Source organism: Oryctolagus cuniculus, chromosome 8 (assembly GCF_964237555.1).
Source record: "Oryctolagus cuniculus chromosome 8, mOryCun1.1, whole genome shotgun sequence".
NCBI lineage: Eukaryota > Metazoa > Chordata > Mammalia > Lagomorpha > Leporidae > Oryctolagus > Oryctolagus cuniculus.
This window is the reverse complement of record NC_091439.1, coordinates 97,649,522-97,668,138: the sequence shown is the minus strand read 5'-3', so window position 1 is coordinate 97,668,138 and position 18,617 is coordinate 97,649,522. Positions and strand designations below refer to the sequence as shown.

Here is an 18,617-nt window from a genome sequence, read left to right as displayed (position 1 = left end):
GAGTTTATTTCACTGACAGTTTTTAGGCTCAAAGTCCAAAAGGCATGGCACAGGTTTTGGTTCTTGCAGGAAGCCCATGGTGGATGTCGGAGCACGTTCAGAAGAAGGACCCCGTGGCAAGCCAGAAAGCAGTGATAGGAAGTGGATGGGCTTCAATTCAGGATTTCCAACTCAGAAGGTCACACAAGTACTACCTTCTTAGGAAATAATCCCAAAGACCTCAGGAACTATGTCCTGAAGATTCCACCTCCAAGTAGTGCCACTCTGAGGACCAAGCCTAACACATGGGCATTTAGGAATATTCAACATCCAAACCACAGCAATACTGTTTACCTGACAATCATCTACAGATAGAATATAGGAAGACTCAAAGTAAATGGGTGGAAAACTTATTTCATGAAAATATAGACCAAAATAAAGTCATTATTAGTTACACAGAAAACAAACTTTAAAAAGGCAAAACATAACACAGAGATACATTTCACAGGGATAACATACAATTTGCTAGGAAAATTTACATGCACTTAATAATTTAATCTCAAAATATATAAAACAGAAACAAATACAAGGAGAAAGAAGCAAATCAAAATCACAGTGGATGATTTTTAACACACCTCTTTCAGTAATTGACAGAACAGGTGTATTAAAAATCAGTAAGGATACAAAAGCTTGAAATAACAATTAACAAACTTGATTTTAACAGACATATATAGTTTACAAGGACTATAGAATACAATGTTTTCAAATACACAGAAATTACATTCTGGGCCATAAAGTGAGTTGCAAGTAATTTCAAAGGATTAAAATCAAAGATTTTTTTACCCTAAAATTCACTTAAACTGCCAGTCAAAATAAAAAAAAATTATAAAGGCCCCATGTTTGGAAACTAAGAAATTCTCTCCTAAAAACACTCAAGGGTTGAAAAGGAAATCCTAATGAAAATCAGCAAATATTTAAACTGGATATCAACAATATTATATATCAAAACCTATAGACTATGGCTACAATAATTACAGTAAAATTTGACATTATATTGCAATAGCATAGAGATGACTTTTATAAACCTATGTCGGATGAGAAGATAAGCTGAAAATAAATGGATAATAGACCTCAAGAATAGAAAGTTACAAATAGAACAGTAAAAACAAAATCCAATACAGAAAAATATAGCAAGAGCAGAAATTAATGGGACAGGAAACAAACATATGCAGAAAGGACCAACAAAATAAAAACTGGGCGAGATGGGCATTTGATACCATGGTTAAAATGCCATGATGGATGCCTGCATCCTACACTGAAGTGCCTGGGTTTCAGTCCCAGCTCGGCTTCTGATTCCAGTTTCCAGCCAATGCATACCCTGAGAGGTTCCACATTTGTGGAAGCCTGGACAGAGTTCCCAGTTCCATTTTGGCCTGGCCCAGCCCTTTCTGTTTAGGACACTTGGGTAGTGAGCCAGCAGAGGAAAGATCTTTGTCTTCCTGCCTTTCAAATAAAATGAAAATAAATATTTTAAAAAGTTTGATAAAAAAATAAAAATTTGGATCTTAGAAAAGAATAAACTCTCCTCTGAAGTTGGTTATATAGAAAATCCAAAAAAAGTACAAATAATTTACAAGGATCATTAGATGGTTCAGTAAATTTCCACATAGAAAAGCAATACAAAGAAATCAACTATACTTACACATAATCAATAGGTAGCTAGGAAATAAGGTGGATAAAGTAATTTGGATTAACATTCTCACTTGAGAATATTTAGAAAGGCTGGATAAAACATAGTTTTGAAAATGTATGAAAGTATCAGTGATTAAGTTGGTGGATAGCCAACAGGCTAGCATCTAGAAGACAGAAATTCAGAAAAGTGAACCCTTCGATTGGGACCACTATATCCTAAAACATTTACAGACTGCAGAAGGCCACTGAGGAGCTGAAGAGAATTTATGGCTAGGGATTCAAAAGTTGCGTCTAGGGCCAATCAAGAGGTGGGGGCCTTGGTAAACCTAACTTTTGAATCTTGAAGGGCTGAACCCTGTGAGTAAGTGTGAATAGTTAAGAAGAGTACAAGCACGGTATAGAGTGTAAGTTTGAGTCACATAATGGCCCAGGAAAAACCGTCTCTAAACTTGCACAAAAAAATTTCCTAAATTTGCCTTAGCAGTTAAAATGCCCAGCTCTGCTCCTCACTCTAGATTCCTGCTAACGTAGATAGATGCTGGGGGGCAGCAGTTATGGCGGAAGTGATTGGGTTCCTGGCACCTACCTGTGAGACCGAGATTTAGTTCCTGGCTCTCAGCTGTGGTTTGTTAGTCACTGCAGGCAGTGAGGGAGTAAACTAGTGAATTGGAGCTTCTCTCTCCAGGTATATGTGTCCCTCAAAAACAAACGAAAAAACCCAGCAATGATCCTAAATCACTAGTGCCCAGGTACTTTTCAGAAGCAAACAAAAAAACCATGCAGAGGATGACAATATCATCTTGGGCATTAAATTTTTCTGCAGCTTTTTAGATACGTAAGAGGTAAGATATTAAGAGTGAAAACTAGGAGTCGGTGCTCTGGCATAGCAGGTCAAGCCGCCTCCTGTGCTGCCGGCATCCCATATGGGCATTGGTTTGAGACCCAGCTGCTCCACTTCCAATCCAGCTTTTTGTTATGGTCTGGGAAAGCAGTAGAAGATGGCTCAAGTTCTTGGGCCCCTGCACCCACATAGGAGACCAGGAAGCAGCTGCTGGCTCCTGGCTTTGGATGGCCCAACTCCAGCCATTGTGGCCATCTGGGAGTGAACCAGCAGATGAACAATGTCTGTGTGTGTGTGTCTCTCTCTCTCTCTGCCTCTATGTAACTGCCTTTCAAATAAACAAATAAATAAATCTCAAAAAAATAAGAGTGAAAACCAGAAAAAAAAAAAACAGACCCACAGGAGGGATTTTAGATTCGAGTTATTAGACATGGATTATAAAATAATCATGCCTTTCATTTTCAAGTAGATAAGAGATCAAAAATTATGGTAAGATGTCTGGAAACTGCAGAGTAACAAGTTTGCATGTTTGCAATTAGAAATCTGAGAACTAAAAATATAATGGGCTAAAAATAACTAAGACACTTACAGAGCAGTAAGTGGGAGAGGACCTGTTTTGTAAACATTAAGAATACATTGGGGACGGCACTGTAGCTCAGTGGGCTAATCCTCCGCTTGCAGTGCCGGCATCTCATATAGGCTCTGGTTCTAGTCTTGGCTGCTCCTCTTCTGATCCACTCTCTGCTATGGCCTGGGCAAGCAGCAGCAGATGGCCCAAGTGCTTAGGCCCCTGCACCCATGTGGGAGACCCGGAAGAAGCTCCTGGCTTCGGACTGGTGCAGCTCCGGCCAGTTGGGGAGTGAACCAGTGGATGAAAAAGACCTTTCTCTCTGTCTTTCCCTCTCACTGACTGTAACTCTACCTCTCAAAAAAATAAATAAAAAAACTTTTTTTAAAAAAAGAATATATCAAGAAGTTGAAACAAAAACTCAGAGACAAAGACACATGAATATATTCAAGTGCCACTTTGGAGGCACTACAAGAGGGAAAGAAACACAAATTCTTTTTATTAAAGAACATCATAAAGAGAGGGAAAGACAAGTCACAGAATAAGAAGATATTTTTAACTATACAGCTATCAAAACCTAAGATTTATAAAGATATTTTACGAATCAGTGAGAAAGACAACTACCAGCACAACCCAAAAAATGGGTAACAGATTTGACAAAGCACTCTATAGAAAATGAAAGCTGAAGTCACCAATAAGCTTATGAGAAGGTGCTCAACTTTACTGGTAATTAGGAAAATGCAGAGTGAAACTGCAATAACACACACCAGAATGGAAAATTTAAAAGATCTATTAATATCATTATGTTCACAAAATGGAGAACTAGGACATCTCTAATGCTTAGGAAAAATTTTCTGATTATCTAATAAAATTTAAGATATGAATACCCTATGACAAAGCAATTTAACTCCTGGATACATATCTTCTTAGCTCTACAGGATACATAAAATAATTTTCATTGTGGAATTGCAATTTTCCAAATTAAAATCATCTCAATTGTCCATAGTCAAAATAATGAATAAACTGGAGTATATCAAACCAAGGTAAATTATACATCAAGGATGACAAAGCACAGCCACAAGCAACAGAGCTGAATCACATGCTGAATCCAGGAAGCAGCACAAACAATGCAGTGCACTCCTTTCATGTAAAGTTAGAAGTGGGAGAAAAGTAAACTGTATTATTTAGGTATACATACAGAGGCAATAACAAAATAAAAACAAGAAGCTAGCAACCATAAAAGGTATGATAGTGGTAATTAAATAAATGGCGTGTGTGGTGGGGAGCTTATTATAACTGAGAATGGACTGCATAGGGATTTTCTAGGCTACTGCCAATAGTGTATTAACTTGAGTGCTGGTTATATAAGTAGCTACTTGAAAAATGTTCTTTAAACTGCCTATTTTTATTTTATGTATTCAAATGTATATATTTCTCAATTAAAAAAAAAACAAAGTTAAGACATATAACAGAGAAAAACCAAAAATTGATTATACTCTGATTTCCAAGATCTCAACTTCCTGATTATTGTTTTTAAATTTTTGAAAAGTAAAATAGTTATACCCACACCTAGTCATTTTATATTGAGTAGATATTTGCAATCCAAATGAATTTAGGATTATATTCATTGTAGTTGAAAGAGATCAAGAGAGTTTTTTTCCCCTCTCAAGATTCAAGACAAATTTTCTTTCTGCCTTCATTTTACTAATTATAAAACAGGACTCCAAACATAAAGGTAATAAATAAGTTTGTGGAAAAGGAATTAAAAGATATGGTTATTTTTGTGCATTAAACTTTGAAATCTATCCATAATTTTTTCATAATATGCATTTTCCATGAACTTTTTCAAGACCTCCTATATGTACGGATTCCACAAATTTTTTTGGATCTACATAAACTTACCTTTTAATTCTGCTTCCCACAAACTTATTGAAGTACCTGTATATTGTTAATTTTTATTCTGTCTCTGTTACCACTACGGTATGATAAAATAGATAAAAAATAAAAATAAAGATACATATATTTTTTTCCAAGTTCTACCACTGGGACAATTTATGAGGAACTCATGGAAAGTACATACTGCTTAAAATTCTAAAAAGAAACAGATTTTGAAATCATCTACTGGTAGTCTGGGACAGGGTTATGAGTATTTCTCCTCACCTGTTTAAATAGAACTTCCAAAAGCTAAAAGCATTTGTAATAACGTCCCCCTATACCCACTGACAGGTGAGACTGCAAAACAGGAAAATTAGGGAATACAAAAGAAAAATTTCTCACAAAACGAACAGCAGAATCAGAATCTCCAGAGTCAACTATGGAACATGACTTATAAAAACAGTTTCAAATTTTTTAGTTTATTTTTGTAAATAAAAAATTACTTTGTACAAAACCAAATTCTTTTTGTACTTAGTATTTCAGTCATCAATAGTGATCTCATGATACAGAAATAAAGTAAGAAAGATGTTCATTAACTTCACCCTGGATTTCCAGTTAGTAAAACTGAATAGAAGAAATGAAGGTAATAACCATTTCCTATAAGGGAAAAAAAGTAATGCAAAATGGCTGTAGGTTTAATCACAAAATGAGTTAATTCCTGTTGATTTTCTTTGTATTTGTTAAAGCATAGATGTCTATAAATAAGAACTGATAGCATGGTTCTAAATTTACTTCAAAGAGATGTGGAGACTTAGACAAAATATAATTAGTTATTAGATCAGACTTGAGGACTATTAAATGTCTCCCTGGGAAATGACAGTTACTGTCAAACAGCAGAAAACAGAGAGGCGTAGAAAAGGCTTCTGATAGTTCTTTTATTATCTTACCCTCTAAGCTATAGAGCCTTGATATTCCTATATTCAATTTCATGTAACATTAATTTTAATTACTAACTTGGGATATGCACAATGGGAGCGGGTAAAATATCACAAACAAAAACTAATTGTTTATTTCAAAGGTAGCCATTTCCTTAAACTCATCCTGTCCAGTTTCCCCCTACCTGCCAAATGCAGACTACTGTTTAATCATACAAATTCACCTTCCACTCCCAAGTGTATATCCCCAACTGGAAAATAATTTTACAAAAGAAAAAAAAATCAAACAGCTGGTTAACAAAACAATTTAAACTATTTCTCAATGGAATAAAAGAAAAGTAAGTATAGAGTACAAAAAGATACCAAATTGGAGTCATAGTGATGTAAATCTAGTCTTTGAATTTTCAAATAATCTAGTAATGGAGTGAACAGCATAGAAGAAAAAGAGACAGAGGGAAATGACTCCCTGAGGTTATAAAATGCCAGCTACATTAGAATGCATGATGGCCTTAGTAACAGAAGAATCACTTGCTGTTCTTCACTGAGTTTACTCAGTGAAGTACTCTACATCATTTTAATAAAAGCACTTACATGAACATGTACAATAGCTCATATCAGAAGACTCAAAGTTTTTTCTCAGTAAAGACATAAAAAAATAAATTTTAATCTTTGTCAACTCTATTGGTGCAGGGAATCAAATAACATGCTTATCTTTAAAATAAAAATATTAAATCACTTTTTTCTGTCCATTACGTTGCTGGAAGAAAAAAAATCAAGACTCCACTAGTGATGATTTTTTAATTTCTATTTTTCATCTATCTAAGGACATTCCCTTTACAAAACCTTTTAGTCTTATGTACTATGACAATCAGGTTTAGAATTCCAAATAAATAAAGTAACCACATTAGAAGGTATATTTAAGAATCAAATGATTAGCCATATTCATCTGTTCACATTTATGGATTCTCTAAGAGGGCTATCCAGAGTCCATATAATACTGTTAACATTTAGTCCAGGTTAACATGTGTTATCTGACCTACTGCTTACAGCTTGCAACACTGCTGCTCTCAACAAAAATCCTGATTTCTTGGAGACAGTGACATAACCAACTCTCATTACACTAGCAGGGGCAACAGGACAGTAAGTCATGACTACACAATTTAAAATGTCTACTCTTCATCCACCACTACCATCCTTCCCTCTTCCCACTAGTATTAGAAGCTTAAAGCCTAAACATATGAGAGGATCAGGGTGCCACACACTATTCAGATAGAAAAGTGGGTGTCAAACACTAACAAAAAAAATTCATAAAATGAGATTAGACCTTTTGGATAGTTGCATTCATTACTTTCAATTTCTTGATCCTTATCACTTCTGGTCATAAATAAATATTTTTTCCTTCTTTTTCATCCAGAGAAGTTAATATACAAATTTGTTGTCATCATTAAAAAATGGTATTCCAGTTCAAAGTAGCTTGTGATCATGGTCATTTGTGAAGCATGAGACAAGTGTACATTAACGCTCCAAAATGTTTTACAGTTCTTTACAGTAGTTTCCTATTGATGTTCCCCTTTAATTAAGGCTTCATCAAAAAGAAATCCATAATATTAGAGCTGATTTTTTTTTCATAGTTTCTGAATTAAGCGCACCATGTCCAAAATCAAGTAGTCCAGGAGTAATTTTAAGACAACTTCTATTAATCACTGTCATGACTGAAGTAGTATCTTACTGGAGGTCCTGGCAAATCTTCATCTCCATCAGTATCTGGGGCAAACGACACAGTAAGATCCACGTATTTCTTCTCAGTAGAAGGTTTCACAAGTTTATGCATTCTAGCAAAAATAAGCACAGATGAATACTTTAGTAAACAATGAAAGGATGATTTGCTAACTAATGCCGCTCAGATAATATCACTCAGATGTTCATTTTTCTTTACCGAAAGCTCTAAACCCAAGTCACTCAATTACCTAATAGTAAGTCCATTTGGACCACAGATGGTAATGATAATGAATTAAAGACTGCCACCCCTCTGCCAAAAAAGTCCTCAAAATATAAGCAATGATTTAAAAAAAATAATTCTCCTTCTACACTCCTTATAAAGTTTAGAGGCATCATAAACTCTCAAGCATTTCTCAATAAAGAGTATAAAGGCAAGCTAGATTTAAATCTTAAAAATATAAGCTAGAAACATCACACCAAACAAAATTCTTTAGCTCTTTCCATACTACAAAGACATTTTTGTTCCAATTGTAATTTTTCATTCTTTATACCATTCACAGTTGTCACATCCTTGGTGAATCATTCCAAATTTTGATTTCCCTAATAGACCACATATGCTCTTTAATTGCTTATGTTAGAACAAACTGTTGCTTTTGCTTTCAATAATCCATCTTCAGGGGCCAGAGTTGTGGTGTAATAGGTTAAGCCTTCACCTGTGGTGCCAACATCCCATATGGGCACCGGTTCAAGTCCCAGTTGCTCCACTTCTGATCTAGCTCCCTGCTTATGTTCCTGGGAAAGGCTCCTTGTTCAGCCCAGCTCTGGCCATTGAGGCCTTTTGGTGAGTGAACCAGCAGACATTAGATCTCTCTCTTTGTCAAATATTACACATTTGAATTAGTATGCCCAAAGTACTCTGTAAAAATTCTTATTGTAGGGGCAGGTGCTATAGCGTGATGGGTAAAGCTGCCACCTGCAGTGATGGCATCCCACATGGATGCCAGTTTGAGTTCCAGCTGTTCCACTTCTGATCCAGCTCTCTGTTATGGCCTGGGAAAGCAGAAGAAGATGGCCCAAGTGTTTGGGCCTCTGCACCTGTGTGGGAGACCTGGAAGAAGCTCCTGGCTCCTTGGGTTCAATCAGTGCAGCTCCGGCCATTGCAGCCATCTAGGAGTGAACCAGCGAATGGAAGACATTCCACCCCCCATCTCTCTGCCTCTCTGTAACTCTGCTTTTCTTTTTTAATTTTTTTTTAAATTTTTTTATTTTTTGACAGGCAGAGTGGACAGTGAGAGACAGAGAGACAGAGAGGCAGAGAGAAAGGTCTTCCTTTGCCCTTGGTTCACCCTCCAATGGCTGCCGCGGCCGGCGCGCTGATCCGATGGCAGAAGCCAGGTACTTATCCTGGTCTCCCATGGGGTGCAGGGCCCAAGCACTTGGGCCATCCTCCACTGCACTCCCGGGCCACAGCAGAGAGCTGGCCTGGAAGAGGGGCAACCGGGACAGAATCCGGCGCCCCGACTGGGACTAGAACCCGGTGTGCTGGCGCCACAAGGCGGAGGATTAGCCTGTAACTCTTCCTTTCAAATAAAATAAATAAATCTTTAAACAACAAAAAAATTCTTACTGCAACAATTTTATTATATTTTAATTCATGATTAACATGTAAGCTTACCTTAGCAGACTATCAACTTGTTGAGAGCAGTGCCATTTGATAAAGATATATAACAAAATACTAACAGGTGTTAACATACATGGAATATTGATGTTCTATCACACTGTTAACACCTTACTGTTATTTTTGTGTTCAACATCTATGGGCACAAACTGTTTGTAGACAGGAAACAAAGTTTCAAAAAGTACAAACAAAGGTGACAAAACAAGTATCTGAGCATGGAACTGAACTCACATCTTTCTAAAGCAAAGCTTGGGCCCTTAACTGCAACCTCACTGACACAAAATATCCAGTTATTAATAGGCATTCAATAAGTATGCACTAAATTAAAAAAATTTAGTAACAGGAGAAATATCATTCACAAAACATATCATTTTGGAGGTTTTAAATATTGGCTACCTCTCAAAAGCATTTTTAAAAATTATTTGCAGCAAATTTAAATTCAACTTATCAATACACTTTTCACCCACACATTCCTCTCATCTGGGTAGCATACAGTAAAGGATCTCTAAATGCTACTCTTAATTTTTCGAAAGATATTTAAGGATCCTTATAAAACAATATAAGGCAAATAATGCCTTAACTAATACTTAACAGTGATTAACTTCAATTAATAAAGTAGAAAAAGCAGAGAGGATAAAAAATGACAAGAGAAAAAAAGAGTAGAGCAAAGGAAGTTGGACATATTCGATTGAGTTTGGGGATACTTGTAGCATTAAATGGGGTCCAGGGAGGCCTCTTTAAGAAATGTAAAGACCAGGGGTGAGTAGAAGAAAAGAGTTCCATGTTAGAACATGACTGGAGTGTTTAAGGAAAAGTAAAGGGGCCTGTGGAGCTGGAATACTTGAGTAAGGATGACAAAGAGGGAAGGAATTTAGAGGAATAACTGGGAAACATATCATTAGGGCCCTGGAGACCACTGCAACTACTTTGACTTTTTTTTTTGTTGTTCTCTTTCTTCCTTTTGGCTTCTGCTCAAACATTACCATACCAGGTAAGAGTATGAAAGGCAGAGGGAACACCAAGACTACTAACATAAGAGAGCAATTCAATATCTTCACTCTCTGTATTTCCTTTTCTTATTTTCTCTACAGCACTCTATCACTATTTGATATACTTGTCAATCTGTTATACAAACTCCTGAAGTAGGACAGGACTTTGTGTTGCTCACTGCTGTATCCCTAATGCTCACAACAGTATTTGAGACATTAGCTGAAAAGTTGATTCTGGACTACAATAAAATTCACAAGAGTGTCTGTAAACCTATGAATTTTTCTTGAGTGGAAGTCTTTTGGACTTTATCTGGCATATTCACTGTCTTTATTTAGGCCATTAGAGAAGAATAATTCTTTTATTTTAATTTCAATAATTTCTATACTTCATTTTTCAGTGTGTGTCCAGCTTATATTTCATTTTTTGAATATTTTGCATATAATGTTTAATACTTACGTTAATTTCAATCTTTTTGCATGACCAGGCATAACAGGAACATAAAGCATTTTGACTCCCTGTACCACCATTGTTGGTTCAATGCCGTACTTCTCCTTAAATACCCAAAAGTGAAACAATCAAGGCCTCATACTTATGGAAAACATATTTTATAACCAGCAAGAAAGAGCCAACTTTTGCTAAATATTATAATCACCAATAAAGATATGGGTAAAAACTACAGCGGTCCCCTTTTACCTAGAGTTTCACTTTTGAAGGTCAAAATTTGAAGGAAAATTCCAGAAGGAAACAATCTATAAATTTAAATTGCGTGCTGTTCTGAGTAGTATGATGAAATTTCCTGTCTTCCCATTCCATCCCACCTTGGGTGAAAATCATGCTTTTGTCCAGCATGTTCATGCTGTATTTGCTGCCCTCTTAGCAGCCATCTCAGTTACTACATTGACTTTTATGGTATTGCAATGCTTTTGTTTAAGAAACCCCTAGTTCATTTAATAGTGGCACCAAATCACAAGAATCATGATTCTGCCAATTTGGATATGTTAAATAGAAGCTATGAAGTTCTTCATTTAAATGAAATGATGAAAGGTTTTGACTTAAGGAAAGCAAAAAATATATGCTGAAGTTCCTAAAATCTATAGTGTAGTAAGGAGAGAATATATTCACATAACTTTTATTATAATAGTAAAAATTTTTACTTTATTATTAGTTTTCGTTGCTCTCTTACTGTGCCTACTGTATAAATTAAACTTCATCATAGCGATGTATGATAGGAAACAATATAGTGCCTAGACAATTTGGTGCTTTGTGGTTTCAGCCATCCACTGTGGTTCTTGGAATATATATCCATGAATAACGGGGGACTAACGTAAATAGAAATGAGACTCAAATTTCTAATGAAACAAGTGAATAAAAGTATCTCACTTTTACTGCATTTATGAAATCCAATAGGGTGAAATCTTCTTTTCCATGTATAGTCCATCTGTCCCAAATTGTAAATGAGATTCCATTTCTATAACAGAAAAATATTCAGAACACAAACATTTAAGTTCTCTTCCCTTTAGTAACAGTTTTAATAGAAATTAATGTAGGCACAAAGGGACAACTTCTAAAATATTTTATAACTTAATTCCTCATCACATCAAGACAACCACTTTTACTAGTACTTTATTGATCTGTTCAGTGTCTCATCACGAGTTGGTATGTCTTAGTGACAGAGTGTGCTCTCTCTCTTTTTAAACAGCCATGTGTGAGTTTCATTGTGTGGATGTCCCAGTCCCCTATTACTACCAATCATTTTTGGCTATGATACACAATGCCCAAATGAACATCCTGAACACATATAATGTGTGCAAATTTGAAATACTAATTTATGTCTCTTACAGATTATACTTTTGTACTCTCTTTTTTCAATATTTTTAAATTTTTATTATTTTTGACAGGCAGAGTGGACAGTGAGAAAGACAGACTTAGAGAAAGGTCTTCCTTTTTGCCCTTGGTTGACCATGCAATGGCCTCCGCGGCCGGCGTGCTGTGGCTGGCACACCGCGCTGATCCGATGACAGGAGCCAGGTACTTATCCTGGTCTCCCATGGGGTGCAGGGCCCAAGCACTTGGGCCATCCTCCACTGCACTCCCGGGCCACAGCAGAGAGCTGGCCTGGAAGAGGGGCAACTGGGACAGAATCCGGCGCCCCGACCGGGACTAGAACCTGGTGTGCCGGCGCTGCAAGGTAGAGGATTGGCCTATTGAGCCGCGGCGCCAACCTACTTTTGTACTCTCATTAGTACTGTATTGGAATGTTTGCTTTCTCATATCCCTGTTAATACTGTCTCCTTTCTCATATCCCTGTTAACTGTCTCCACAAGTTTATGGCTGTTCAAATCCAGAAAATGAAAAGCAGAAGTCCATGGAATTGTTTTGCTTCATCACAAGCTTCTAGAATTCGATTCTGAATCTCATGATCCACAGTCACACACCTAGAGTGTCTGCTGATTCTTCTGGGTTAGGCAGACACCGAGAAACTGTAAAACCATTAAGAAAATACAACCTAAACAGTGCAGCAGATAAAAGTGTTGTGAGCATTCTGTGGCTAGTTTAGTCAGAAATGCTTCATTAAGATGAGGTCTGATTTAGTCTTGAAGTAATGACAAGGATTTACATTTACAGAAAGAAAGGAGAGGTGAGCCAATACTTTTACCTCTAAAAAGGTAACTTTTATTTCATTTTCATAATACAGGAAAAACAGACCTTCAAACACACCTGATTTCAGTTTTTCTCACTTCAGTTGTCTCTGTAAACACTAGAATTGGAATGGCTAGGTTAAGAAAACAATTTTTGTAAGCTTCAAATGGATAGCCACCAGCCACTTTGATCATCTCCAGGGCAACCTAGATAAAAGAAGGTGATTTAATTATACAAATAGTCTAAAACTATGCATGATCTTAACTGGGTTTATTCAATTTTCTCACGTATGTTTTAAGAATAACTTTGGAGTAGTGGTATAATATGGTATAATAACTAGGGCTATACTAAAGCTTTTGAGTCATTAAAATGAAAGATATTGACTCCTTAAGAGTGCAGATGACATTTTATTCAAGAAAACAGAACAGCTGCTTTTGTATGGGCTACAAAGGTGACAGAAAGGATTATAGCCTAAAAGAAAAACTATAATTTAATGTTGAGTTTATTTCTCAGTTTCTAATTTTTATGGATTTATTTCAGAGGTAGAGAGACATAGAGAAAGAGAGAACTCCCATCCTCTAGTTCACTCCCAGGATGCCTGCAATGGCCAGAGGTAGGCCAGGCTGAAGATGGAAGCCAGGAACTAAATTTAGGTCTCCCAAGTGAGTATGACAGGAACTCAATTACTTGAACCGTAACTTATGCTTTGTAGGGTCTGCATTAGCAAGAAGTTAAGAGTTGGCAGTAGAGTTGGGTATTGAACCCAGGTACTCTGATATGGCATGTGGGGTATCTTAAATGCTCGGCCAAATGACAGATTTCTGAGTTTATTTTTTATGTTAAAATGCTTTATACATAACAACCTCAAAGCATACATTACTATATTCTCCCAAATATCTTGATATTTTAAATTGTAAGATCCAATATTTATTCCTCCATCTCTAAGATCTCTAAGTAATTTGCTGGAGTTGGTAAAATGGGGAAGACCAGAAAGAAGCAATGAAAAAGGCATACTTTTATTTAAAGAATCATAAACTTACCAAGCCAGAAACCGCAGCAGTAGATGTTGCTATGGCAGGTATAATTTTCCCAGCGATTCGCTTTGTTTTGAAACGGTCAGCTGGTTCAATGCTATACATTTTGGCACGAAGATTGGAGGCCGCTGTGATGAAATCTATGTGTCCATTACTATCATCATCCTTTTCAAAGGAAAGCACTGCCATTTGAAGGTCACCTGATAACAACCAGAACAAAGTTCCCTAAGTGGCAAAGCTTTTTCTAGTTAAAAAGCAATGTGAGTTGATAACCTTTTTTTTTTTTTCCCCCGAAGATTTATTTATTTGAAAGAGGTACAGAGAGGCAGAGAGAGAGAGAGAGGGCTTCCATTCACTGGTTCACTCCCCAAATGGCCGCAATGACTGGAGCTGAGCCAATCTGAAGCCAGGAGCCTGGAGCAGGGGGCCATGGACTTGGGCCATCTTCTACTGCTTTCCTATCCATAGCACAGAGGTGGACTGCAAGTGGAGCAGCTAGGACTCAAACTAGCGCCCATACGGGATGCCAGCGCTGGCTCCTGAGCTCACTACATTTAAGATTCTATTTTGTGGCTGCGCCCACATGGGCCTAGCCACAGCCATTATAAGGCCATTTGGGGAGTGAACCAGAGGATGGAAGACCGATCTCTCTCTCTCTCTCTCTCTCTGCCTTTCCCCTCCCCTCTCTGTAACTCTGCTTTTCAAATAAATAATCTTATTATTTTTTTAAGATGAACAGTTACTTTCCTCATGATGAAGAAATCAACTAACACCAATGTTATTATTTAATTCTACAAACTTTTGGTGTAAAGCTTAGTGAAAACAGTAATTCACTCAATTCAAAACATTTTTTTTTAAATTTTATTTATTTATTTATTTATTTATTTATTATTTATTTTGACAGGCAGAGTGGACAGTGAGAGAGAGAGACAGAGAGAGAAAGGTCTTCCTTTGCCGTTGGTTCACCCTCCAATGGCCGCCGCTGCAGCCGGCGCACCGCACTGATCCGATGGCAGGAGCCAGGAGCCAGGTGCTTTTCCTGGTCTCCCATGGGGTGCAGGGCCCAAGCACCTGGGCCATCCTCCACTGCACTCCCTGGCCATAGCAGAGAGCTGGCCTGGAAGAGGGGCAACCGGGATAGAATCCGGCGCCCTGACCGGGACTAGAATCCGGTGTGCCGGCGCCGCAAGGTGGAGGATTAGCCTATTGAGCCACGGCGCCGGCCTCAATTCAAAACATTTTAATAAATACTTTCTCTTACTTTTGGTAGCTTCATTAGATGAAATAGCCTTTTCCAGCTGGAAAACAGCATTCCTCTCATCTTCACTGCTAACAGGAACATGCTCTGGTTTCCTTGCTGTTTCATCTGTTTGAACAACCTTCAAACACACAAACATATTTGTTAATTTTATCACATTCTGCATCTAAATCTGGTTACCACTTTCCTATTAAATAGATCAAAAAGAAAAAACATTTCCTCCATGTATTTTAATCAGATTGTTAATCATTATGGTCCAGTGTATTTTATATTTTCCTTTAGTAAGTAGCATTTTATTATTTATATATGTGTTTATCTTTTCAAGGTAGCATGTACACACTATGAGAACCCCATATCTAAAACAACTTTTTTTTAAAGAAATTTAAGCCATATAAGAATATTTATTGTCATGTGAAAATGTTAATATGCTCCTATATGAAATATAATTGCATACTTACAAGCATTTGTTTATTGTTCATTTCTACCCCACTGATATGTAAGAGCAACAAGGGCAAGAATTTTGCTCATTGTGGTGTTCTCCAGGTTTAGATTGGGACTTGACACAAGTAGAAAATCAATATATATTTGCTGAATGAATGAAACATACCTTATTGGAAGGCTTGAACTCCTCAATCTTTACTTCTGCAAGAATATTCTGGAGGGCGTCTGCTGATAAGCCCTATTTTTCAAAAAATTCATTTTATCAATAACTTATTAGTCCAATTTTGAATTCTAAAGCTAAAACAACCATTAAAAGGTCCTTTATCATATGAAAATTCCTTGAAAATACTGAATATTTAGATAAGAATCATTTGAGACAATTTATCTTTATTTCTAGAGAAATATCACTCTTAACGGGCTCCTATGGGATGTTGGAAGAGGCAGTTAAAAAGCACTAATTAGACAACAAACCTGAACTCTTAGTTCTTTCTATAATTTGTAAGAAGTTAGTTTCTGAATATAAGACTGAGTGCCTTGAGATCCAGGACTACTGTTTTCATTTCCTCAATTTCAATGTTTTACAAAGTTCCCTGCACAATATGATACTCAATAAATTAAATAAGTAAAAAAATTTATACCTTGAGAAGCTGAAAAATATCTGAATGGTTCAAGATGAACTTAAGATAAATTTAAAGCTATTAAAGACACTTTCGTTATAAAGAAGCTGCTTAGAAAATACTGAGGTACACTGCTTTTGACGTTAATTACCATTCACATCATGAAACTACCACTCTTATACACAAAAAGAATACCAAACTACATGCCCCTATTTTTACCAGATATATGTGGAATATTTTGTTTGTATAAACTCAAAGCAGGATCAATCCACAACAGGCATTTTAATCTGAATCCAAAATAGTGTTATTTATGGATCTGGTTCATATTTCTCCATTTAGCCTGCCTAAAAGTACACCAATGTGCTTAATTCTAATATATATATATATGAAGAAAAATTCACTTATGCATATGTGTCTCTCAACGTTATATTTGAGTCTTAAGATCAGAATAGGGAGCTTTTTGACTGCCAAGGGCCATTTGGATATTTATAACATTATTCAAGGGCCATACAAAATTATCAATTTATATTGGCCTACTATCAATGTATTGAATTTTGAATGTCTCCTGTGGTTGTCTTGGCATGGCCAGAGCAAATGATTTCATGGGCCTTATGTGGACTGTGGGCTAGCGTTCCCCACAGATGATATCTAAAGAGTGAGTATGATGATAAAGGTAAAGAAATGTCAATAAAAGGGTGCATTTTCAGATTTCTGGGAAAATATATAAGTTAATATCACAATGTAAGTAAAAAAGTTTATAAAGTGACTCTAAGAGGAATACTCTGAAATTACTATGAAATGGTTTAACTTTTTAGAATAATTAACTGAAGCTGATTAACAAATTAACTGAAGCTGTTTTCCAAATATTGTTATTTTATTACTTAAAATACAGAAAAGAAATATTTGACTTTCTTCTATTTGGTAAAACTGAAGTGAGTGTTTAGCTTCTATTATGAGTCTTAAATATGAAGGGTAATCAGAAAGGACATGGAAAATGATAACCATATGGATCAAAACATTTTTTAAAAAATTTTATTTATTTTTTTTTGACAGGCAGAGTTAGATAGTGAGAGAGAGACAAAAAGAAAGGTCTTCCTTTTTCCTTTGGTTCACTCCCTAAGTGGCTGCTATGGCCGGTATGTCGCGGCAGCATGCTGTGCCGATCTGAAGCCAGGAGCCAGGTGCTTCTCCTGGTCTCCCATGTGGGTGCAGGGCCCAAGCATTTGGGCCATCCTCCACTGCACTCCCGGGCCACAGCAGAGAGATGGACTGGAAGAGGAGCAACCGGGACAGAATCCGGCGCCCCAACTGGGACTAGAACTCGAGGTGCCGGTGCCGCAAGCAGAGGATTAGCCTAGTGAGCCGCAGCGCTGGTTGATCAAAAATTTTTTGCATTAAAATAAGCTTATCTTTTAATTCTATTTTTCCATGAACTTTTTGAAGTACTTTCATATGTTAGAATGGGCATCAATACAACAAAACAAAGTTTATATATAAAAGAAAGAGTCTTATAACCAAAAAAACCCCATACTTTGATGCAATCCGATGATTTGTCACTCATCATTTGCTAGGATTTGAAACATATCTTACCTCTTCTGTAAATGGAATGCAATACACCGTAGCATATAGTTTTGCAGCATTCTGAAGAAAACTGAGGTGCCTTTTGAAAAAAAAAAAAAAGATTAAATATACAGTTTTAAACATGGTGTTTTTACTCTTAGGACTTACAGTCTTGAAAATATTCAAAGAAGATTTTTTTCAAAAATTTATTTATTTATTAGAAAGTCAGAGTTATACAAAGAGAGATGGAGAGGCAGAGAGAGAGAGAGGGAGAGAGAGAGAGGTCTTCCAACTGCTGGTTTACTCCTCAATTGGCTACAACAGCCGGAGCTGTGCTGACCAAAGCTAGGAGCCAGGAGCCTCTTCTGAGTTTCCCTCGCTGGCGCAGGGGCCCAAAGACTCGGGCCATCTTCTACTGCTTTCCCAGGCCATAGCACAGAGCTGGATTACAAGTGGAGCAGCCAGGACTCGAACCGACACTGGGATGCTGGCACTGCAGGTAGTGGTTTTACCCACTACGTCATAGCGCCGGCCCCATTGATAGAATTTTTGCTATAGGATTATTGTTTTAAAAGTTAAGACAATGCAATTTTAGTCTAGATGAAAATACTGCATAAGTCTTTATGACTTGAAATGTTTATTCCTGGCTGGCACCGTGGCTCACTTTGCTAATTCTCTGCCTGCAGGCCGGCACCCCGGGTTCTAGTCCCGGTTGGGGCACCCGATACTGTCCCAGTTGCGCCTCTTCCAGTCTAGCTCTCTGCTATGGCCTGGGAGGGCAGTGGAGGAT

At 37.0% G+C, this 18,617-nt stretch overlaps 1 protein-coding gene across 4 annotated transcripts in view; it reads right to left on the bottom strand.

Annotated features, from left to right (window-relative positions):
- Positions 1–5,413: 5,413 nt before the first annotated feature.
- The window catches only part of UBA6 (ubiquitin like modifier activating enzyme 6), a 97,166-nt gene continuing 83,962 nt past the window's right edge, over positions 5,414–18,617 (bottom strand). For all 4 annotated transcript variants that reach the window (XM_051819765.2, XM_051819766.2, XM_070048076.1 and 1 more), the window contains 8 exons: positions 17,858–17,927; positions 15,817–15,888; positions 15,213–15,330; positions 13,958–14,151; positions 12,996–13,123; positions 11,658–11,745; positions 10,734–10,828; positions 5,414–7,722 (listed from right to left, as the gene is read on the bottom strand). In XM_051819765.2, the coding sequence (XP_051675725.1) occupies positions 7,587–7,722; positions 10,734–10,828; positions 11,658–11,745; positions 12,996–13,123; positions 13,958–14,151; positions 15,213–15,330; positions 15,817–15,888; positions 17,858–17,927 (901 nt within the window). In that variant the 3' untranslated portion in view covers positions 5,414–7,586. The remainder of the gene's footprint in view (positions 7,723–10,733; positions 10,829–11,657; positions 11,746–12,995; positions 13,124–13,957; positions 14,152–15,212; positions 15,331–15,816; positions 15,889–17,857; positions 17,928–18,617) is intronic.